The sequence below is a fragment of the Labrus mixtus genome, chromosome 8, assembly GCF_963584025.1.
Source record: "Labrus mixtus chromosome 8, fLabMix1.1, whole genome shotgun sequence".
In the NCBI taxonomy this organism is placed as follows: domain Eukaryota; kingdom Metazoa; phylum Chordata; class Actinopteri; order Labriformes; family Labridae; genus Labrus; species Labrus mixtus.
The window spans coordinates 13,217,878-13,242,612 of NC_083619.1; the positions used below are offsets into that span (position 1 = coordinate 13,217,878).

A 24,735-nucleotide genomic window follows, 5' to 3' on the forward strand; every position below is an offset into this window, starting at 1 on the left:
AGAAGAAGGCTACCGTTTGTGGTAATATTAGTTATTTTGCTACTGAACTGTACAGAAAACAGTTTAACTCAGTTTAGCTCATTATGTTTAGTTTGGTCATTTGATAACACGGCATATTTCTTTTCCCTCACAGCTTACATGCTCACAGCTGCTCCAGACTTTCATGGCCCATAACAACAAATAGAACGTACACCTTTTGACAATTTGACAACTAAGCAGGACTTTCACTTACATGTCTCCCAATCACACATCAATATGCATGCAAACACATGCACAAATGAACACAAACGGGCACGACAGACTTACATGCCTGTGCTTCAGCACACACACACTTTCTATTTACACTTTATGAAAGAAAACTGAATTTTTTGTGTCCTCGGTTATTCTCTTAGTTTTAAATCCTGAAAGGTTGTAATGCATGTTAACTATACCGTTTGACTCTGATTGAAAAGACTTGGTAGTTAATGACAATATTTTTTTTCATGATTTCATGTGATTAAGATATCAAAAACAGGTATGAAAATGTGTTAGTCAATAAGGCAATTTGAATACAACCATTCATTGTCAGCTTGAAGTAAGATCTTCTGTGGATCACCACTGACAGACCACCACGGTTCATACACAGCACACACAATAACACACATTAACTTTGTTTTGAGTGTCATCAAACAACAGCTGATCACAAAACAAGAAAAATGACTGCAGACTCCACATGTATAAAGTGCTATAAATTAAAGTATATACAACTTTGCCACGCCCCTAGTGAAAAATAAATGCATGATTGGAGTTTTTATATGTCGGTATTGCATAGCCAGAGCTGGCACAGTGCAGCATGGCCCTCAAATTACAGCAGCAACCTAAGTTGTTCACAGTGCCCTCCAGCTGTTTGTACCATGTGATCTCTGTTTACTTCTTGTATTAATGTCAGTCAGATTGTCCAGGACTCCATGCCTTGAGGTTTTATTTTGCATATTTTTTTTGCTCGCAGACTCAGTGCGTCTTTTTTTTTCTTCTTTTTTTTTAAATTTAATTTAGTGTATGTTTGCCTTTAGCCTCTGCAAGCCTCCACATGAAGTTTTGGCAACCAGCTTCTGTGTATGGAGACGGCATCTGGCTCCACCCATCGCTGCTGACTCCGCTGTGAGTTACTGAAAGAGCAGAGAGAGAAGTTTAAGAAAGGTGATTGTAATTAAACGTGTTTGTTCAGTGAATGTACAGTATAATAATTAAAGAGTGAGCTGTATATACTCACTGTATCGCTCTCCCCTTCTGAGTCTCTTCTGGACTCTGAGCTGCAGTGCAGAGGAGAGTACACCCAGCCTCGGTCCTCCTGATTCTGCTGGTTTTCGAAAACAGCCAGCAGAGGGCAGCAGCACAAGAAAGGAGAAAAGAGGAGAATCATGAGAGAAGAGCAAGAGAGAGATGGTTTCGGGGCTTTTTTAGTTATAGTTTATATTTGGGAGCTTTATACTGCATCAAGAGGATTTTCCTCTTCCTCAATGTGGAGGTGGGATGATTACAGCTGAACTAAACTCTACAGGCTGTCAGTTACAAAGAACATATGTTCTTGATATGTACATATGTTTGTGGAAACCTAAATATCCATACAATCTTCAGATGAGTTTTGGTAATGTCATTGAAGATATTACTGCATTCTTATTTAAGTTTTGCCTTTGAATAGCGTGAAGTGAGAAGGAGCTTTAATAAGCAGGTGATTTTCAATGTGAGGAAGGGAGATCTCTATCTAGCTGAGCACTGTAAACACGAAACAGTCGCCTCCAGATGCAGCTCCGAGGTCCTCACACACCGAAACTACAGTTTACTGCTGCTAACATGTTACACAAGTATGCATGCTCCATATCAATGCACATGATGGCCCTTCAGAAGCTGCACATATTAATATGCAATGCCTTTTTTTGCAGGCATTACCACAAAATAAGTCGTGGGAGATACAGTTGAACCTTAAGTACTTCTGAAGATCCATAACAAGCTGCGTTCTGACAGTTACCAGCATTGGGATGGAACACATGACCCTAACTACTTTGGTGATGACTTACATTGGAGCTTGAGCTAGAGTTTAGCTTACGGCGGCCAAGAACTGGAGAGTACACCCAATATCTGCCATCTGCATACTAATGGATGAACACACACACACACACACACACACAGATGAACACATGAATCCATATAAAGAGTGCACAGGAAAATAAAGGGATGATAAATGAATGAATTATTACTAAAGAGAAAAGTAAGATATGAATGAGAAAGGAAAGAGGAGAACAAGAGGAGAATGGAGAATGTCCAATACAATGTAATGGTATTGAAAGTTCCACAACAAGGGAGAATAATGGAAACTGCCATTGAGATTGACAGGATGCGGGAATGCAGATTGACAGATATAAATACATCATGCTCTGCAGGAAAGACAGCCCTGATGTTTTGCCGAGTCATTCAAAAGCATGAACTTTGACTGCTGGCAGCCTCTTGCTTCAGAAAAAAAAACTGCTTTGAGAGCGAGAGCAACCCCCAAGTACGTGCAGACTACAACACACACACACACAGCCTCCACCCCCTCACCATCATAACTCTACCACGCTGTCCTGACTGGGCCACTGCAAGAGACCCAGAGAAGAAAAATGGTCTTTACCCTCTGTTAGAGGACTGACAACAAAACAACCCCATAGAGGGCTTCCTGCAGGGTACTGACCGCTCTCGGAAATGTGATCTGATATTTTAAATCTTTAGTTGAACAAGTTAAAGTAATTGTCCATTCTTACACATGAAAACGTTTTTTGGGCACATGGCAGTTCATTTCCAGCTTTTCTGGTTTTGTTTCACTACTTTTAAGCAGCTTAACCATTAGTTCCTTATTATTTTTACATCCCCAGCACAAACGAGAAGGCTGAGACATAATTTCAGAAACTTACAAAGTAGATGTCAGACACCGGCACCTCCCCATCCAGTGAGTTGTGGCTGCTTGACAAAGACAGCTGATTGCATGATGGACGCGACGCCCGCTGAGGCCTCTGGGGGCTTGCAGGAATAGAGGAGGGGAGGTGGTGAGGTGAGCTCTGGGTGGAGGAGTTAGGAGATGCGGGGCAGATTGGAGTGAATGCTGAGGCAGGAGGGACTGTGGAGGTGTTTGGGACAGGGGCAAGAAACATGGATTTTGCAGCTGGAGAAGAGAGAGTGGAAGACTGATCGGCTGTTGGAGAGGTCAGGGGTTTGGTTGAGGGACGGATGGCTGAGGAAAGTGTGGCGGAGGTTTGGCCGACTGATTGGGAGGTAGAGGAGGAAGACATGAAAGAAGGAGGAAGAGTGGAGGAGGAATGTGTGGAGGTTGGACTGGTAGAGGGAGGGAGGGATGAAGGAATGATGCGATCAGGTGACAAGTGGCTGGGGGAGGTTTCTTCTGTCAGCTGTGTGAGCTCTGTGCTCTTTGGGATTTTACTGTTTAAAACAAGAATAAAAAGAGTTTTAACAATAAGACTCAAACTTTGCAACACAGTTATGGACAATTCTCGATTTTAGAATTTCTTTATTGCATGTACCTGAGCTCAACCTGAACTGTTATGGTGTCCTGCTTCTCCCCATCAACTTTCTGTGACCTGAAAGCACACAGGATGATGCAGGGTTTAATGTTTGAAGGGAAGAGCACATTGTCTTTCAGAATATCATCATTCTAGATACATTAGTAAATAATTATGTCATCATTCTTACCTTGCCACACTTGGGGAATGCATCTGTCTCCTGTAGCGCGGATGCTCAGGTGTATCGAAGGGGGTTGTGGGTAGGGAGTTGTTAGAGGAGAGGGTGGTTGCAATAGAAGCTGTGGTGGCATCTTCAAAAGAAGGAGGAGTGCAGGGTGGCTCTTTTCCTGATATTTACCAAAGAAGTAAAAAAAAAAAGAGATCATGATTTATAAACCCAATATGTGAAATACAAAAAGAAAGACCAAAATCTGAAATGATTTGCTTCACCAAAATCAGCCTTTAACAAATGAATTATTGGTATTTCCATCAAACCTTTCAACCAGGAAGCTAAGTAAAAGTAGACCGGACATAATGTTTTCCCTACATCTATCATACTTTACATTTACATACTTTTTTTACTAATGAATATCTTGTCTCGCTTTGTTAAAAGTTTTACTTTGCTTTTATACTGCTGCTGCTCTTCCACTTCTCCTCAGGGATCGATAGAGGCTCACTTCATTTAATTTAGAGGGAAAATGGAGCTCTCAGCTGCAGACAATTGAAGCTAATAGTGTGCCAAGTTCAGAGAGGCTCTGTGTAACAAGGGAGAACCAGCACTCAAAGGTCTCTCTTTGTTCTCAACTATTTTATTCAAGCAGCACTAGTAAGCTGCAAAAGCATCCTCTCACAAACTTTGAAGAAGGCTACTGACACATTGCCAAAGAGTCCTATAGTACCCAGTTTAGGTGTAATAGTATCAAGGATCCCTTTTTACATCTTGGTTGAGAATCCTTAATGGATGCAGTGTGTAACTTATCTCATTGTTTGATTAATACACAAGTAAAAGAGTGTAAAAGTTCTACCGTTGTCCTCCAGCATGGGAAAGCTTCGAGCTCCTCGTAAGTTATCCAAGTTGTCCTGGTTTTCCTGCTGGTCATCACTTACTGAGGGACGCTTTCCAATTGAACCCGTTCCAGCACTGGACTTGGACATAAGAGGCCCTCGTCCTCTCTTAGATGGAGAAGATCGCAGTGCTGTGAAAGCACGGGACATTTTGAATATTCTCACATCAAAAAGTAAAAAAGTGTAATATTTGTACGGTGTTTTGGCATTGGCACAGGAGGATATAGCTCATAAAAATGTGTTCACTAACAGCAGCTCTTCTTGAAGACGATGGTGCTGCAGAATTTGAAGAATCTCTCAGCGTAGAAACCAGGTCTGTGAACTGACACTGTGTCCTGTGGAGGGTTGAGGCAGAACAATGAACAGAATGGAAGAAAAGGAAATTCAAGATATTGTATTAATGTTACACTTTTAAAACAAAAAAAGTGTTACTTTTATTAACCTTTTCAAATAAAAACAGACACTGTGACAAAAAAGTAGAAACGGTTCAGTGACTTTGTTTTTTCTTTTCTTGATTACAGACAGTTATGTAACTCACCCCGTCATGAATGAGGGACTTCCAAGAGTGCTCCAGTTTCTTGATCAGTCTGTCAGACAAGACAATTAAATCATTTGGTTAAAGTCATTGAACAATTAACTGTAGTTACCTGGCAACACAAGGCTGAATCAGTAACTTCAGTCCCACTGAGTTAATTTTTATGCATATTTTAATACTTGATTTCGTCCAGGCCAACACACAGTTATTGTGTCCATGTTTGTCCTGGCAACAGCTGTTTTGTGTCTCTACTTGTATTTATGTAGAAACAGATACATCTGGGATTAGTTTTTCCGCTGTGCTCTCGCTGCCTTTTAATATTCCTTGTAGACACATAATGCCAGGATTACTGTAAGCCTAAACCTAATCATTTCCTGCCCTTGTAGCCAGACAAAAATCCAACTTTGTCATTTAATATCTCCTGAAATGTCCTTTGAGTATTTGACTGAAATGATGAGTACGGCAGTTACGAGAGGAGAAGTCAAGGTATTAGTAGAGCACTTTGAATGACAATACACCTCCATTTTAAATTAACTTTGAAAACTTGGATTCAATATTACGAAAAATGTTATGCTGCTGGAAACAACTGGTTACCATAGAGACGGACACTAGTTTTGGTTAGTGGTGTTTTTAAATCAAATCTACATTTACCATACATCCTTAATGTATACTGCAATACTATCCTTTTCTTAAAGTCAATCATTTACCTATATTTCATGGAACCTTTTATTTGTTATTTGGGCTGCCTACCTGTAGGACTGCAGAATGTCAATGATTCCAATGAACAGCAGGAGGTGCTCTCCTTTAGCGCCCACAGCTGGAATTCCGCCCATACTGCAAACAGGAAAGAGTAAATTACCATCATCTATAGATGTAATGTGAAATGAGGGCAACAACTGAGTTGACCTACGTGTCATCATGATCCAGGGTGTCTCTGCATGTGGAGCCTCCCTGTATGGACTCCATGGCAGTGGAATATAAAGCTCTCTGAGCTGCACGCTTGGTTTCATCCCCGCCTCCTGCAGGTGAGCCCTGAGACTGCTGGTCTCGCTCTGCTTGGCTCTTGTTGTGGACCCCCAGCAGCAAACTGTAGTCCATAATCTTAAAACTCTCCAGAACCTGAAGGGAAACAGTTATGACATGTGAGAACATTTTCAGCTGCTTCATACTTTTATATTCCTTTGCTTTTTATTTACACTTTTTTAAACTTCTGAACAATTATGGCCTCTGTTTGGTTTGCCGTGTGACTTTATAAAAAAAAAAAAAAAAAAAAAAAAATCAACTGCATAGATTTTCTCACCAGGCAGTCTCTCTGAAGTGTTTTGACCAGAGCGCTGTAAGTGTCTTGGTCCAGATTGAGGCCCTCAGGAATGTCATTCAAAAAGTCCAGGTCTTTAAAAGTGGGTTTTGATTTCTCTCTCTCCTTCTTGGAAGCTCTCCTCTTGTACGTGGACCCCTTCAGATCAAACTTGAGGTGCATGCGTACAGAGCGCGGTAAAATATTGTTCATCACAACAACTCTGATGTTCTTGCCCCCACACTGGACGCAGTAGAGGCCAAAAAACTTTGGCAGCAAAGTCCGAGGGTTCTGGTTCAGGTTCTGGGTTCATAAAACAGACAATGGTAGAAAAAAAAATATTATTTAAGAATTACAAGCATTATTTAAGTATGGTATGCAGTCTATTAGCCCTTTCCTACATCCTGAGCTAAACGGCATACAGTGCAGGGAAAGCACAGCACCAGAGATGTGTAATAAATAAAGGCTCAGTGTGCTCTATTGCTTTCCAAAGGCAGCCAAAGTACCGTAATTGCTGGTCTAAAGTCTAAAGTCAAGGATACAGGTCTTAGAGGCAGATAACCTTTGTTTCCCTAACATCATTATCCTGCTTTGGCATTGTGCAGGAGGACAGAGACACGCAAAACCATTATCTCCCTCCATAATGCTTCACCTCAGGTACCTTAGGTAGTTTTCTCCTACAGCCCCAACACCCACTTCTCTATGACGTACACTCTCTGTGAGAGGGACACTCTTACAAACACACTCATAAACATACTTAGAAAATGTAATATTTGCTTCACACTTAACTACTAACACCACCAACAAACATGCTAACAAACAGTATTACTGTCCAGTGTCCTTTACAAATGCATTAGAGAAAACAGCCATGTGAAATAGCTGATAAAACAGATCTAGATTTACTGAAAACCTTTTTTTAAATGCCAAATAACATTCATTTAGATTAAATACAAACCAATCCCATTGCATTTTTGTAGATTCAAATAATAAATGAAGTTATGCTGCTGTGCTTCGTGCATAATTGTGCACAGCGTCTTATTTAATGTAGAAATGAACTAACGGGTTCTGGTGTGGTGGGATTGTGCAGGAGACAAAACTTAAAACCTGTGCATCACAAAATGTCATTGACTGTGTGCTCTTGTGTACATGGGCACAGTGAGTCTAAGTGACCGCAGCCTTAAAAACAGCTCAAATCTAGCATCAAATAGAGACGCATTAGATGTAAGCGCAACTGGATTCTACAAGGCAAGGAAGATTCAACTCTGAATAAATGTATTCATGTTAAGTTTAAAATGCAAATTATTAAGAGTTTACAGAAAACCCATTTGCCCTTTGCACCTAGTTTTGCACCAAATGATGCACCTATACACACAGCCTGATGTATTTTGGCTGCAGCACCATGCACCTGCAGGACAGCATGACATCCACAGGCATCAGCCCATACTAGTGCGTTTCTCCAGTTAGCATGATTAACCTGTTAATAGTACTTAGCCCGTGTCTCTGTCAGGAACAAACCTTGCCGCTCAATTCTATTAGAGTCACCTGCTGACGTCACTGCTACTTGGGCAAACAACAGGGGGCAGGATAAAGAGGATAAAGATCACTGGAAGTTTCAGCGAGTGTTGTGCCACTGACCATGCGCTCATGTCCCGTGTCTACCCAACCAGAACTCTGAATAGAGACTGTATTACAAAATGTTGGGCCTTTCCTAATGGGGGCAAAGAGTTAATCTAGAATATATCACACCTTTTTATGTACCTGCAGATAAAAAAAAAGTCTATTGAAAATATTAATTCTTTACATTGATTTACCCTTTTTAGTGTGTGTTGTGTTTAGCTGATGAATGTGTCTATGCTAGCAACTGAATTTTAAACCAAAAAAATGTATTTAATTGATTAGAATTACATATTAAACATGTAGAAACTAAAGTATTGGAAACTCCAGTGTGCAGCGTAAAACTCCTCTTCACAGCACCGTCTCTGTCCAAACAGACAATTCCCACCAAAGAACAGCAGATAAACAAAACAGAGAGTACAAAACAATCAAGTTCCCTCTCTGGCCTGTTCAGGAAGTTTGTTCAGGGCCGCTTTGACAGCAGAGATCAGGCTTTTCCCAAGGCGAGCCCTTCTGCACCTCAGTGCTCTGTACCTCCGTCCTGAGGGAAGTGGGGTGAGGTCAGTGTTCAGTGGATGTGCGATGTCCTGTTCTACTGAGGTTGCAATGCATGTGATAGCCATGTCTTTTATTTACTTCAGTCTATAAAATGGCCCTGCCTTTATTTGCGACAGGCGTCAATACAAGACGGGACTTTAATTATTTTCAAGCAAAACTCATGCACATGCAGGCAGCAAAGATGAGAAAGACTATGAAATAGAAAATGACACCAGAAAGAATATTTAGCTGTGTGAAAACGTAGCATATCAATTAACAAAATGAAATCACTTATTTAATCTTCCTGGCAAAACAGCATTCAAACCTGCTTCATGGCCTGTACACATATGAGCATTATTCTTTCTTTCTTGGAGCCATGCAGCGTTTTCTCCTTATTTTTATATTTCGACACTAGATGCTAATTGAGACGTGTCTTTCTTTATTGGTCAAAACGTGCATCAACAACAGGCCAGTAAAAAGGACTAGGCGTTAAATCGGTACGGGCTTCTTTCTGAAGTTTAACAGTACTTTAGTTTATTAGGATCCCAATTAGCCCAAATATTCCTGAGGAACAAAACCACCTTTAGAGTGTGACTGTGTGGTGACATCTCACAACAGGACAACATCCTAAATAACCACTTTCCTCAGAACACAACATTACAACACTTACAGGACATGACAAAAAATGAACACAGTCACAATATGAGGTCAGCTTCTGGCAACACAATTGATAAGATGTATTTAATGCAGTGACATCAGTCTGTTACAGCAAGTGTTGGGTAAACTGTTGACCTATTGATTGCAGAAATTACTGTTTTAAATGATTTAGTGTTTTTTCTGCTTCCTTTTACAATAATAATAATAATAACCATAATTATTATTACCATCATCACTATTATTAGAATTATTGTTATCATTATTGGTTTAGTACTTAACAATTACCTTTAGTCACTTTTGGTACGTTTTCCTATAACGCCTTTTGTGTCTTGCAACCACAGGTTAAAATAGACTTTTCTGTCGTTTAAGAACAACATAGTGAGAAACCAAATGTAACTGAGCAACTGAAAGCTCTCATAGTCACGTAATTCTATGTGAAGCCATTTTTGTTCCTACCTACACACACAATGTGCTTATTAACAGTTTTTTGCATTTTTGCATTGGCTTAAATTTCTCAACACCAGAGTTTGCCACTTGATGCAAACACAAATACACAAAAATACATACATTAGCACACACGAATAGACAAACAGTCTAATGCACTCAGTCATATTACTATGACCACAGGCACATACTGACCCTCTCCAGCCACACCACACAACAACCTTTATATTAATTAGATTTTCAGCCAGCTGGCTCGCAGTAATGATGATGATTCTTATCATTATATAATATATAATATGTATTCACAATATTCTGTCAAAAGATGCAGCTTTAATAAAAACTAAAATAGAGTTTTCATGTTTTCTTGTGTCATATGTCTGGGATGTGAATTCCATTCATGCATGCTCGTTGCAAAACTGTTCACTTAACGGAGTTTGTTCTTGGTTTAGGTAAATGGATTCTTATGAGGAAGGTGCTTGGTTTGACTTACCATATAGTATCCAGGAAGAAGTTTCTGTAGAAACTCGGCCTCTTTGTGCATAACAGTTTTAACGATGAACTCATCATCGCGGGTTACGTAGAATATGGAGCCACTAGCTCCTGGGTTTGTCAGCTCAATCAGCGGCTCGTTACACAGAGAATACTGGGGGGATAGAGACACAGGGAGACAAGATTAACATTACATTGGTGTTTAAAACCTACAGTAAAGTTTGACAATCTGACCCACAATCTCTGAAAAGACGGTTTCAACATACAACAGTAAAAAGCAGACTAGAAAAAGAAGAGTGTGTCCCTTTGCCAAATGTCTTTGAAAATGTTTAATTGAGTGATTTGCTTAACCCGAGTTTATAATTTCATCCTTAGTTGAACACTTCATGGGTACAGCAGGGCTGTGTAGCGCTGTTAATGTGGGATCCAACAGAGCTTACAAAAAGCCAACCAAAAGACTAACACCTCTACCCACTCACATGGCATTGCTCATCAGCAGCTGAGCAAGAAGGGAACTTTGCTTTTAAGTGCAACTGTGTACACGACTGAGTAGAAAGGCGTTCTGTGTGTGGGAGGGAAGAATTGCAACATCCACACTGTTAAGAGTCTCAACTGTTCATTATGACATTTACACATTCATTTAGAATCAGTAACTTAACCATTTTAAACTGCACACATAGCCGCTGAACACAAACACTGAAGTAGGCAACAACTGACTTAAAATGACACTTAATGTCTTTCAATGATGAGGAACCGTTAAGACTTTATAAATAACGGCATCAGTTCTGTTAAGTTGGTTATAATCAGGACACTTTTACTGTAAAGTAGGAGGACGTGTCCGTGGATTTTAGTTAATTTGTCTAACAAAGTAATTCAATTTCAATTATACCCGTGCTCCACCTCTCCTCCACCAACACACAGACAAAAAAACACTCTGACTGTCTGCTGTCAGCACTTGGAGTTTAAAAAAGAAAGCTTTAGTCTGTTAATCTCCCTTTGGCACAGGGAGACCGTGAGCTTAAACGTGAGGCCAAGAATACTGTATGTCGATGCATGTGCGTGTATTTGTACTGTAGATGTGCTGCCTCCCATGCAAAATATGTAACAGCATGTGTTTTTTCACCATTGTTCATCGCCTTCGATATCTTTTCATGTGAGTAGGCGTTTAATGTTCATGAAGGGAGTGAACATGTTTTCTTTGATAAATCCACTTATCATCATTTAAAAAATTTCAAACAGAACTTCAGACAAATCTTTTAGTTCACCATTGTTAAGTGGTATGGTGTTAACAATACTGCTGTAAGCAGCAAGCAGGAGGCATAGATCAGAGATTTTCCAGACAACTGATAAAAATATGATTTTGAATGAGTTTGATGTATTAAAATGTTTATTTCTTTATCTTTATCTGTGATTATATGATCTGCCAGTTTTATGTTTTATTTGGCTGTCCTTGTGACTTCGATTTTGAAAAGTGCTCTACAAATTAAGGTTATTATAAAGGTTAGAAAAAAATATAAATTAACACCAATTCACTCAAAATCCATTCAAAATACACTCACATTTATACAAAATGTAATGCATTCAAAAATATCACATGAATTCAAAGCAATGCGATGCATAACATGATCCTTCTTTCTGAGGTCATAGATGAGACTGCGTGAGAAATCACAGAGGCCTTATACTGTAGTAAGAGCTGTCAGGAGGTATACATTTTTCAGGACGGCTACAATCCAACGATATAATCAATCAACGATTCTTATCTATTAAGCACAACAACAGTTATATTTCATGACTCTTTCCATACAGAGCAGGGCTACACCTTTCTCTATTATCATAATATTTGCAACAGTAGCAAGGAAAAACTTTGTTTTAAGAGACAGAAACTAGGGCTGCTAGTTTTTGGCAAAAAGCATAATCACATTTATAATATAACATATAATAATAAATACAAATAAATTAACTATGTTTGTACTCTTGTGGCCAAAATCCAGCATCTAACAGTTTGAAACATGGAGACATGGACACAAAAACAAAACAGAAAGAGTAGTAGCCACAGAGTCCAGTACGTCATGCCATGGCTCCCTCTGCTCCTTACTTAAATTAAAGTGAGAGCTGTTTTAGTGGGAGGGGCAGAGGACATGCTGTGCGCTTAATTTACCACACATGATAAAACCTACAGACAAAACAAGCGCAACATGGCATGCGTCACACTGTAATTGTTTAATCTTGATTATCTCGTTTTCAAGATCCTGGGAAGCCAAAATCGTAATTTAAATTAAAACTTGATTAATTGCCCAGCCCAAATAGAAACCCAAAGCAGAACCAGACTCATCAGTGGAGAGTACCAGCCTGATGATAATCACATTTTGAATGAGCAGGTTACATGAATTCTCAATGTTCTCATTCAAATAATCACTTTGATGTGGTATGCTGTATGTTAACCTGTATTGTTTTTACGTGTTGTGTCTGTAACTTTGGTCAAATGTGCAGCTGCCTGTCTCAGCCAGGACAGTGTTTTAAGAGTGATTCTTCATCTCAATGAGGCCTGGTTAAATAAACTTTGAATACATAAAACATAACCTTAGTGCTGATTCTGTATGTAACAAAAAAATCGTTTCACTTTAAAAGCACTTTAGACATTCAACCTCTCACAATGCATCACCAGTTCAAAATAAAAACAACGTGATAAATATCTCACCAGGTAGTCATCTGGTCGGATCCCAAACAGCTCTCTGAAGTACCTGAAGGCCACAGGGGCGTAGGTTTTAAACCTGAAGTCTGGGTAGTGGTGGGCTGGAGTGAGGTTACTGCCTTCACTGTAGAAACAGACCAAATGGAAGAGGAGATGAAGATGAATAGTTATTCAGGTTACTTATCACACACTTGTGTACATAAACATCCTCTCACACAAACACACCTCGGGAAGAAGATGCTTTCCACAACATAAAAGTCCTGCATCAGCACATCTCTCTCAGGCTTGGAGCTGAGGTTGCCAACAGTATATCCAATGCCCAGCTGGATGGCCCCTTGCAAGGCAGAGGAGGTGGTCTGGAGGTGGAGAAAGCCGGTGTGGGTGGAATGAGTTAGTGAAATCGTGATGATAAGTAAACCTACAAACAATATTTATGGCATAAAGTAGAAAGAGAGACAGACAAAGAAAGAGAAAAAGTTTACCTTCTTGTATGTTGTCTCTCCGGAGGCATCAACCCTCCTGTGGCCGATCTTTTTCTCATGGCCTGGGCCGAATGGGGACGGCATCTGTCACAAGGAAAGAAAAGAGAAATACAATAGCAGGTTATACTTAACATTGGTATTATAATGTATATTGTCCCTACTGAGGTTTGAATTGAAACATGCAGCAAACCGGTACAAATGACAGAAAAAGAGACAATTCTGAGATAGACAGGTCCCAGGATTGAAGTAGCGTCTCACCTCTGTTATCTGAGCTCTCCTGGCTGAATCTGTAAGCAGAGACGCACAGAAAATAGGAGGGAGAAATAGGTTGAGAAGTTTTTGGTAAGTACACCACCTAACAGTATAACATTATGTTCATTTAGCATGAAATCCCAACTTTGAAAGCCTTTCGTTAGGGCATGTGTCTAGTTGATTTGCTTAACATTTACTTGTGTAAATATTGAGACCTTTTCTTTAAGCTGCAACATCAAGACAAACCTCACAGCAGAGCTACATTCCTTACAATCCTAAAAAGAAATATACATGTGAAATCATCCTAATATAATATCTATTCTTTGTATGATCATCTGAATAGGTTTGGGTGCACAGGAAGTTGGAAATTCAAGTTTACAAATTCCACCCAGCCTCCCAAAAGAACGCAATCTGCAGGGCCAGATAGTGTGATATGATCAGTTCCAGACCAACCCCTAACTGACCCTCCAGTTAGACTATTTTATCTAATTTAGCAACTTTCATCATAATTCAGCATCATCAGTCTCATTCAAAATAAATCGTTGGTCAACTCACCAGCAGATGAGTTCAATGTCTACAGGTTATCAATATTCTGGTGGTGCAGAAAGTCTCACATTAAGTAGTTGACTACTGCAGAGTGTCGTCTTTGTTTTCTATTCCGGGATCAGTGAGATTTGCACTGAGCATGTAGGAACTCTGGATTGGATTGACTTCCTCTCTAATCTGAGTGCTGCCATTGGCTAAAGTCTCCAGATGACATCAACAACCAATCACACACGTAAGGATTAGAAAGAATCGTTTCCACTGACATGAAGGAGCCAACTTGTTCATTAGTGTATTTGTGTAGAAGAGGAACAGAGGGCAGGAAGGGAGGAAATGAATGGGAAAAGAGACAGTTCAGAGCACTTTGTAGCACCACTAACAGCTCGGTTAACATTATCGTGCTAAATCGCAGGTCATGTGAGAGAGAAGATTAAGAAAGTGCATCTGATGAAGCACATGATGAACCTTTAAGCCATTATACAGTAAAGCACACTGTTGCAGAGATAACATCAAACTAAGGCATGGCAAAACACATTACTTGTTGATACACAATATAATCCATAATAATAATTAAGACTAGTGGGGAATCAATGCAAACAAAATCACGCAATCAGAATTTGGAATATTAAAAGTATGATTCTGCTATGCCTGTATTCTATGCAATGTAAACTTGCTGATTACAGTTCACCGTAGAAGTTAAGCATGTCAGCATGCTACTATTTGCTAATAAGCAATACACATACAAGGTACAGCTGAGGCTCATGGAAAGTGTCCTTACTTTTGCATGTATTTTGATCCGATAATACAGATATAAAAGTTACAAGAACATAAAAAATAATAATTTTGACAGGGATATAAGGGAAGTACATTTCTGTACCAAATCTGAGAGCTTTATGATACGATGTTATTATGATCCTTTGGACACAGATAGGATGTAATATTGATACAATGACATGAGACACTATCACTGGTCCATTTAATATAATCAGTTAAACTTGTGCAAACTGAAAGCAATCCAGTGTTTCCCCTAGGTTTACAGCGTTGGGGGGGTGGGGACAAGCCGACATGCCGACACGGCGACACGACGACACAAACACTTGAAGGAATCTTGGTGTTCATGGGTTACTTTTAATGACAGCTGTCGTTTTCTATCGGAAAGGTATCTTTAAATGACTTCTTTCCTTGATTTCCGACTCTATACACTATCCTATCCCAACAATAAAGGCACAAAAAGCTTCTTTTTTTTTTTTACTTGACCTTCAGGGGGCGCGGGGGGGGGGGGGGGGGGGGGGGGGGGGGGGGGGGGGGGGACGACACTGTATAGGGGAAACACTGCAATCAACTAAAATGTAATGACAGTTTTATTTTTGTACACTACATGATATTTAAACCCTAACCCAAACCATAAAATTCTATTTTGAGAAAAAACTAATTTTGTTCACTTAAAAAATGCAAAACAAATTTCCTGTTTAATAGCAACTTCAATTTATGTCAAGTTTATTGCATTTCTCTGAGTACTTTAGCTCATTACAAAAACATGTGTTTGTATAGGTATGTCCTTTTTGGGGGGGGGGGGGGGGGGGATTTTCATGCAGTGATGGGACATCCTGTTTGGCCACACCTGTAACCTGCAGATTAACTCTGTATCAAAGCCTGTCAAGTGGAACAGTGGGTAGGATTTTCCTAGGGCAGACACACACAATGAATCTCTGTGGGATTAGGGTCAGGCTGGAATAATATGACATTGAACTGTCAACAAATAACATGTACTGTATAATATGTACCTGAATGTGTTTGAGTTAAAACGCTGTGGAAATGTTAATAACAGAGAAATCACTCAGATATTCTTGTGATGAAACATTTTGTGCCAGTGTAAGAAAATTCTGCCTTAAGGCCTGTTTGTGTGTGTCATAAGTAAAGAGGATTAGATATCTCTCTTAGCTGAGAAAGTGGCAGCTTGTTGCTGTAACGTTAATGTGACACTCAATGCAGGAGCGGGTTTCATGCCCAGAGGTTTTCTGCACACAAATATAATCTGGTGGATTTAACAATAATTATCCATATGCAACATTTATATATATGAGCATACACATACAATGCACAAACAACATGTGGGACCCCCTTAAGTCTTTTTTTTTTTTTTTAATGTGCACATACATTTCATAAAGTGGTCATGCACGTTCTGTCATATTTATAGCCATGACATCCACAGAGATGCTTGGAATTGATACCCACAAGGGATTAGTGTGTGGTTTATAATATAATTCCATATCAGATTATGTAAAGCCCTTTTTAGATTTAGCCTGGAAGAGCAAAAAGGAGTTGGTAAGAATAATTGAGACAGATAGATGTTGAAGAGAGGAGCATTGACACCTGAGGGTGCAGAGTATGTGTTGTAGTTGCTTTGCATACAAATGATGTACTGGACGTGTGGAGCCTACATGTACACAGCTCCACAGTCATTCTGGAGATATGCAACAGTCATCCCTGTGTAGTTCATATTTGTCAGGTCTCGTGTAATGGTGTGTAAACATCACTAATTTGCACCTTGTGTGTGTGCAAGCCTGCAGCGAACAACAACTGTGAGCCATTTAAAACAGAGCAGCACTGACTTGTATCTTGACACTGTCATCTAACCTAGCAATTTATTATTCATCTCCACAGCTTAGGTTCCTCTATTTAAAAGGTTACTCACCGCTTTAATGACATGTTTTAGGTAATATTTAAGGTAAACGTGCTTTGACAATGTCAAATGATGTATAGTAAGATGCTGCCCACACGTCTACCCACAGTGAACCTGCTGTCACCGGAGGCGAGGTTTAAATAAGCCCACCAAAATGATTAGACTCGGCTGCTGACCGAAATTAGGCCTACATGACTTTAACGCAAAATGAGTCATACAAACCGGTGTCCCTCAGGTCAAGCTGTAAACAGAGGTCGGCGCCCGCCTCCTCACTCGTCCTCCCGTCATTCCCGGTTTCCGCAGTCCCCCCGTCCATCTCCCGGACGGTTCCTGACGACGACGCGCAGATACCTTCCTCAGTGACAAGAAGATGAGGTGGTAAGCGCTGAGAAAGGATGTAGAAATCCTGTCATTTCCCCATCTTCCTTTCTTTAAGCTACATTTAAATCATTTCACGACAGTATTGTTGTCGCCGTACTTAACCAAGCTTAGCCACACGTTCATATCCAGCGGTGCTGATCATCTCTGCCGCTACAGTGCGTCATCATTCTCACGCAACGTACAGCATCATGACGAGTAGCGGGTTGAGCGTTAGATCATCGCACCGCTTTTTTTTTTTTTTTTAACAGTGGAAGGGAAGGAGGCGACTAAGTTTAATATTTTATTAAAAAACAAGGCTTGATTCGTTTCTTTATATTTTATTAGAAATTGAAATATTTCAATTTGTGACTTTTAAGGTTTTAAAATCGTATTTTTTCTTCACGTTTCATCTTTTTCTGCAGTAAACTATTTACACAGAAGCAGAAGCATTTAAAACGTATACCAATGTAGCCTATATCAAAAGAATAATTAATAGGGCCCTATTTGCTGCTCAATTGTCTCCTGAAAACTTGAAAAGGTACCATTTTCCATAAACAGCATCTGGATAATAGTGAACTTTTCACATATTTACCTTGTACCAGGTTTCTTAGTAACAACGTTTTACATTGATTCATTCATTAATGAAATGATTAGGTTAAGAAACAACAACTCAGTACATTGTAGTCAGGCTCCAGAATTTATTTTTCACCACTGAAGCAGCGGGGTTAAATCCAAGGCCACATCGGACATGTTGCTGGGGATCGGACCCTCGACCTACCGGTTGAGAGGCAAACACTTTACCAACATGTCCTGTTCTCATGTTTGTTTTGTGGATGTAAAGCACTTTGTGACCCATCTATGAAAAGGGCTAAAAAATAAATACTAATAAAATAGTTGCTTATACTTTATCAACTCTAATGGTATTGTGGTAAACATTCTGTAATATACATAAAAACTTTCAGTAACAATTCCAAATTCGGCCGGAGAGCTACTGTTCAATTAGATTAAATATGGACATGTTAAGAGACAATTTAATGTTTAAGACAGCATTTATTTTCCAATTTTTACAGATAAGTCATGAGTTACAGAAATCAGTGCAAACAATATCAGTAGCTTTCAATAATCAGCGCAATGTATGGCATCTTATGTTCTTAAAGAAACTGACGTTGACACATGAACAAACCTGGTACTTAACATTTAGGAATTCAGTAGTTGGTATTTAAAAAGGAAAAGCCATTTCTATTTTGCAGTAAGTGAAAGGCGGAGAGTACCACTTTGAAAAACTTGTAAATGTCCTCTCTCATGGTCTTATGGGTTTGGTGTGGGTGGTTCTGGAGTTTTGTTGCACGCTGAGGATCATCAGGCTTGCCCTACCCAGTAATGGGTTTACAGACAGGCCGTCACTGGTCCAGATACACACATCAACACCCTCGAGTCCATGAGAGAGGTCAGGAGTCAGACAAAACACATGGTAAACAGCAGTACTACAGGTACGTAGGCAGATCCTTTTCAACAACCTGCAGAAAGAAATAAGAAGATATCTTACTGACCGAGATGGTGAGCAGGGAAACGCACCATGGACAGAGAAAAACTGTCTGATATGAAGACATAACACTTGACAAAAGGGCACAAATCTGATAAAGGAATTATAAACTACCAGTTCCTCTACTCTTGTAATCCTTTTTTTTTTTTTTTTAACCACCTTAAATATAATCATCTTTCATAATCTGTAAAAATAGCTAAAGTAAAAAAAAAAAAAAATGCCAACATGAATGCCCACAGAGGTAAAAAAAAAAAAAAAAAAAAGAGCACAAGCCACTTACGCTGGGATCGTCTGTTGGGCCATATCTCTTCACCACCAGTCCTTCTCTATTTATCAGAAACTGGAGAAATTAAACATCAAAATATTAGCACAACTCGTACTTTAATCAGGTTTGGGGAAGAACAAGAAAGCAACACTCTACTGAATATAAAAATTAGATTAAACAGCTTATTATTAAAATCACCTTTGTGAAGTTCCATTTGATGTTGCTGTGAAGAGAGGAGAAAAAAAAAAAAAAAAAACTTGCATTACATCACAACAACACTGCCTTAACTTCCTCACTGATGACAGCGTCTTTGGTCAGTCATGACTCAGCTTGGTCCCAATTGAAAACAACCTCTTACATATAAATTAAGTGACTCTTTGATGTGAAAATGAAAACACAAAAAACATTTTTATCAAGATTACAAAATTGCATCAATTTCTTTTGAATAATAAAGATTTATTTGGTATCTTTATAGTTTAATATTTAAGGTGATGATAACGTTAACATGTGGGTTGCCATTTCGAGAACGGGGGAAGCTTCAGTCAGCTCTGCATTGGTCTTGAAACCAATTATCCTAGTTTATTAGAATAAATAGACTAGTTTCCTCTTCTATTTATCTTAGTTTTACTACGTTTCTGGTCTTGGGGGTGCTTTAAAACTGTCTAGTTCTCTGGTCAAAACTAGTTAAAATACAGACCAATTCTGACTGGAATTTAAACTTAGGCGGACATACTGGTAACATAACATGTTTCCTCAATGTCTGATGATATAGAATGGTCATTTTATGATTAAATTCAGTACATATCTTTCATATTACTCCATTAAAAGAAATCATACTGTAGAAGAATACGATGAACAAAACCACAAGATGAAATAAAGAAATCAACGGAAAAATGAAGAAAGCATTATCTAAGCGATAGTTTAAAAACTTGTGATTCAACCAAAGTGACTTTAAAAAAGGAAGCTAAGAGTCTGATGAAGCAATAGAAACTCCAAGAGGATATGTTACAAGTTACAATTCACTTCGCAGACGCTTTCATCCATATGTATGACAGTTCACATTCTAGATGAATACAAATTAAATGCATGCTCACTTAAATTCTGTATACACAATCATGACTGATAGACTATTTAACTAAATAAATATAAAAAACATAACAACTCACTTCCCCAGCAGTCCTTTGCCTTTCGGCTGCGCCTTCATCCACTTCCACAAAGGGAGAGCATTGTCACCATTCACATCAATCTTACTGAAGAGGTCAAACTCAGCATTGTAACCTTTGGCAAACTCTTTGATCTGTTCATTAGTCCCTGGCTCCTAGATCACAAAAAACAACAAGATTCAAATTTAACATGGAAGTTTTGCAAATTAACAGGATATGGCACATTTTCTCTATTAGTGCATCTTAATTAATCAACAATCCTTCTCAAAAACATATTAAATAGAAAGAGGGAAATAGGAAATTAGATGACTTCCATCCTGTCTGGGGTCCGTATTGACAAACGTTCCTCTCGGAGAGAGCTCCTAACTTAGCTTAAAAAAATACTAGCACAGATTTTTAGCTTAGGAGTGATTTATCAACATTCTCAGCGCGAGGAAGAGATACAACTTTATCTTTGTGAGGAGGTGTGGTTGACCCCTTGGCTAGGTATGACACTTTCGGAAGCTGTGATTGGTTGATGCAAACAAATTGAAAGAAAGAGGTATAGACAGATAGACAGACAGTGAAGTAGATTAGGCCCAAGCATAGAATCTAGTCAGACAGTGTGTAATAATTAACACTATGAAGTTAACATCGCTATCTGATCAATCATAAGACATTTAATATAGCCTACAAGATGTTCGCAATCACATGACCACTTGTGCAGCAGCATCAGCATGTGAAGAGCTTTAATTAGTGATTGGATGCACATGTGAGTTAACCACATGTAGAGAAACTAAACATGCATGTCTAACTTTGCACTGAATAATGTCATCGGTGGATTGATTTGCCTGCATAAATAATTGTCTGTTCGGCCCAACTATGATTCAATAAGAATATACTTCATGATGTCTTCGTAGAACATTTCTCCAGTTTCTCTACTCTTAAGACTGTTAAAAGTCTAACAGTTTTACACCTTAGGAGCTCTCTTTGGGGCTAAGACGCTTTGTGAATAACTTTCATGTTCACATGGAAATTGTAAGATAATGTCATGATTCTGAGTATTTTGTCACTAGAAGTAACAATCAGTACTTACGAGGTTTCGTGAATACGGCCCAAGGTCTCGTTTTACATTTGACAATAACATGCATGACAATACTATTAATATGAGTTTAGTCTCTTAGAGTGTTGAGCTGGTGGAAGTTTTAAGATGAACAACCTGTAGTTTAACCATTTAAGAGTAGTTTGTTATTAATGAAAACATTGACAATATTAAAGAGTGAATTATCACATGAATGATTTTTTACCTGTCCACCAAACTGGTTGCATGGGAAGCCCAGGATGCGTAAACCCTTCTCAGCATAGGAGGCGTACATTCCCTCTAGCTGAGTGTAGTTTACCTTGGTCTTTCCTCATTTAGAGGCTACATTTACAATGATGCACACATATCCTCTGGCAAAAAAAAACAGAGCAAACAAGAAGTTAAATTACGTAAACATATGTAAATGACAGCTCTTTATAAAAAAAAAAATTAAAAAAAGTATTTTCTACTTTATACTGCTTACATTCAAACATTCAACAAGCAATCCATCTCATTAACATTTAATACCTGTATTTTTCCAGGGAAACCTCATTCCCATCAATATCATCGGCAGAAAACTCGTATATTGACTTGGCACTCTGCCAGTCAGTTGCTTGAGCACACTGCAAAGAGGAAAATGACAAATAATATGAATAAGCAAGTGTGAACGATTGAGTAATACAGCTAAAGGTTTGTAGAGTGTCACAGATGAACACAACGAAAATAGACCAAAGGGCAATTAGTAAAACAGACCAAAGGGCAATAAGTAAAACAGACCAAAGGGCAATAAGTAAAACAGACCAAAGGGCAATAAGTAAAACAGACCAAAGGGCAATAAGTAAGCTCAAGCCTAATAAGACACATGCAAGTAGATTAGATGAAAGGATGTTAACCGTGGCCCCGTTTATTACCAAGTGCACTTTGGCCCATTTGTTTCACCATAACGTGACTCAACCCTTGAATTTACGCACAGAACAGGTTTAGACTGCACATTTCACAATTACTCACCTTTATGCAAAAAAAGGCCATCTCACTAAGGATTGAGGAAGTCGGCACATAGAAACACAATTTAGAGGTTTGATCATATTAAAATAGTGGACGAGTTAAACGGATATCATAAACGGTGGAGCGCGTTTGTCTGATGTTAATTAACATCACCGGTGTTCAGAATTATTGGCACAGTTATCGCCATATGCATCCCTTCATGATGAGCGCTGACAGCTACCAACACCAGTCATACTTTCATTACAGAAAAACCGAGATGTTTGAGTTAATTGTCTGTGAAAACCGAAAGTAATAAACCGAAAATTAGATACCGTCCGTGAGCCTTTATCTTACATCCTTAAGCTAGCATCATGTTAGCGTTTCTGCTGCGTCAACACCGGACCCATTTACTTGTTACGCAGCATTTAAAAATAGAAAATCTTTATTTGACCTACACGTCGTTCAGCATGCAGGCAACATATTTACTTTAATTAACACCCTTGGAATACACACAAAGTGACAGATATTAATATTGTCTTTACACTTACCATGCCTCTTACCAATCCTTTGCTGCCCAACACACCTAACAACACGGTGGGTCTCAATAGCCACATGACTGCGTCTTAAATCCACTGTCACGTGACCTCTTATTCCCGCCCACTGAGGGACAGTGGCGCACCACTGCGGCTGCGCACGAAGCACTGTGGGCCCTTAGTAATATTTAGTCTATGGTCCTTTGTAGCAGCTTTACCTGACAGGTTTCTGCAGACTCTTCATCAGTTTCCAAACATTGCAGTCTTCGATTTTGAAACAAGCTATTTGAGTTATTTTTTTTTTTTTACACTTGTGTAAATAAGATCAAAGCTGGGGTAGGCAGCTTTGTACAGAAAAAAACATTACTCAGCTTGATTTTGAATATTAAACTCTACCAAAACCGGTAACGTAGCCTACTCTAACTCATTTTTAGTCCAGGACATTTAGAAGACGGAATGGAGAGATGTTTGATAATGGCTGCGGACACTTAAAACACAATCTTGATTGCTATCAAGACATCAAGAGTAAATAGGGGAATGTGCATACAATTAAAAATGTTTATCTAACTTTACTAAATCTCCCATCCCTAATATCTTGTACTCTCTTTTATAACGGCTTGAGTGTGAAGTTTGTGCTCACCCCACTCATTGGGGAGGAACCATGTAAAAGCTTTACTTGGGAAATATGACTTTTGACTTCTTGCCTGAACATGTTTGTGCAATTGAAAAGGAGTCAGATGAGTTTGTATGCTGGGCAGCAACAAACAGCAGCGAATACACGCCCATATTTACTGATATGAGGATGCACATTTTTCTTCCATGGAAACAAGTAGCCTAATCTTTTGACACTGTTTTCAATGACTCATCACAAAACTGCTGAAGTGTGTGACAGGAAAGAGAGATAAGTCATGTTGGCAGTACATTGTAGTTCTAGTCTTCTTCCAACAGAGGGCAGTGTCTAACTCTCAGATATATTGTTCTTTCTGCTCTGCAAAAATCAACTCTCCCTAAAAACTGAACCACAACACAAACTTGATGAAGAGAAATCACAAGAGACAATAGTAAATATGAATCTCATATAATGTCTAAAGTATCCACAGAATATTTTATTTCTTTATGAAATCTCCATCTCCATGTATAGATTCAAAAACATGATAAGTTCCCTGCAAAGTTTGTGTCAGAAGCCCATTAGAATTAAAAGACAATGCACAATTTCTTTTCTTACACATACACACTGGTTTATTCCAAACCATCCAAACTGAAGTGTCTTTTTCTTCTTACTGCACGTGAATTAGGCCAAGGACTTATTCCTTTTTAATCATTCTGGGACATTGCTTTGAAATAGACTCCAGTGGTTCAACGTCAGAGTGGTGCCACAATTAAAGTCCCTATGAAACAGCATTTTGCTTCTTTAATTGGAAGTATTCCCTGCTGAAACTTGATAGTGGAGTGGAAAATCACATATGAAGGAGTCACTGTAAAGCAACAGGTTACCAGCTGGAGAGAAGGAGTGATGGTTTATGTAGGCCTATATAGGGAATTTTTACTTTTGTATTATTGCATTTCAGCAAGCAAAAAGTTGATTGCGTTTTTGTTGTCAGTGTAAACACAGTCAAGGATTGTAATGTATAGGCTTTTAAAAACTTAGGAAGAGGGACTATGATGGCCTAGCTGTTAGGTCACATCCTATGTACGTAGGCTGTAGTCCTCCAAGCGGGAAGCCCTGGTTCAAGTCCAACCTGCAGCTCCTTATACCTACATGTTGTTCCCGCACTATCTCCCAAATTTCCTCTATACACTTTCCTATCCACCTAAATAAAGTCTAAAAGCCCAAAAATACATTTTGAAAAATAAAACATAGGGAAGAATTTCAAAGGCCTAAAGTTGCATGAAGGACAAAATATTAAAATAATTTTATAGAAGAGATCAAATGCATTTCAGGACATGCAAATGTGATATTTCATTCATACATAAGTGGGAGAAAAAAAAAACATAGGAACCATCATG

General features: G+C 38.9%; 2 protein-coding genes across 8 annotated transcripts; both read right to left on the reverse strand.

Annotated features, from left to right (window-relative positions):
- Window positions 1–444: 444 nt before the first annotated feature.
- LOC132979001 (phosphatidylinositol 4-phosphate 5-kinase type-1 gamma-like) lies at window positions 445–17,361 on the reverse strand. 6 transcript variants are annotated; one of them, XR_009674005.1, is made up of 18 exons: window positions 17,043–17,361; window positions 13,601–13,629; window positions 13,343–13,426; window positions 13,086–13,216; window positions 12,867–12,984; window positions 10,170–10,322; window positions 6,431–6,730; window positions 6,041–6,249; window positions 5,881–5,964; window positions 5,134–5,182; window positions 4,846–4,930; window positions 4,556–4,726; window positions 3,721–3,877; window positions 3,552–3,608; window positions 2,928–3,450; window positions 2,578–2,612; window positions 1,253–1,336; window positions 445–1,148 (listed from the first exon to the last, which is right to left on the reverse strand). XR_009674005.1 is itself a non-coding variant. In XM_061044426.1 (18 exons), exons 1-18 carry the CDS (start codon window positions 17,134–17,136, stop codon window positions 1,146–1,148), a joined length of 2,406 nt encoding a protein of 801 aa, XP_060900409.1. In that variant the 5' UTR covers window positions 17,137–17,361; the 3' UTR covers window positions 445–1,145. The 6 variants fall into 6 exon arrangements, 5 of the variants coding, with proteins under 5 accessions (XP_060900409.1, XP_060900408.1, XP_060900413.1 ...); XM_061044426.1 differs by lacking the exon at window positions 2,578–2,612 and adding an exon at window positions 2,058–2,132; XM_061044425.1 differs by lacking the exon at window positions 2,578–2,612 and adding an exon at window positions 2,058–2,132 and having other exon boundaries at window positions 1,253–1,339.
- An 849-nt stretch (window positions 17,362–18,210) lies between these two features.
- LOC132979002 (phospholipid hydroperoxide glutathione peroxidase-like) lies at window positions 18,211–22,868 on the reverse strand. Of its 2 annotated transcripts, XM_061044432.1 has the most exons (8): window positions 22,744–22,794; window positions 22,220–22,251; window positions 21,740–21,834; window positions 21,438–21,582; window positions 20,155–20,306; window positions 19,187–19,211; window positions 19,004–19,063; window positions 18,211–18,697 (listed from the first exon to the last, which is right to left on the reverse strand). In XM_061044432.1, the coding sequence occupies exons 2-8, from the start codon at window positions 22,238–22,240 to the stop codon at window positions 18,665–18,667; spliced, it is 531 nt and encodes a 176-aa protein (XP_060900415.1). In that variant the 5' UTR covers window positions 22,241–22,251; window positions 22,744–22,794; the 3' UTR covers window positions 18,211–18,664. The 2 variants fall into 2 exon arrangements, with proteins under 2 accessions (XP_060900415.1, XP_060900414.1); XM_061044431.1 differs by lacking the exon at window positions 22,220–22,251 and having other exon boundaries at window positions 22,744–22,868.
- Between the last annotated feature and the right edge of the window lie 1,867 nt (window positions 22,869–24,735).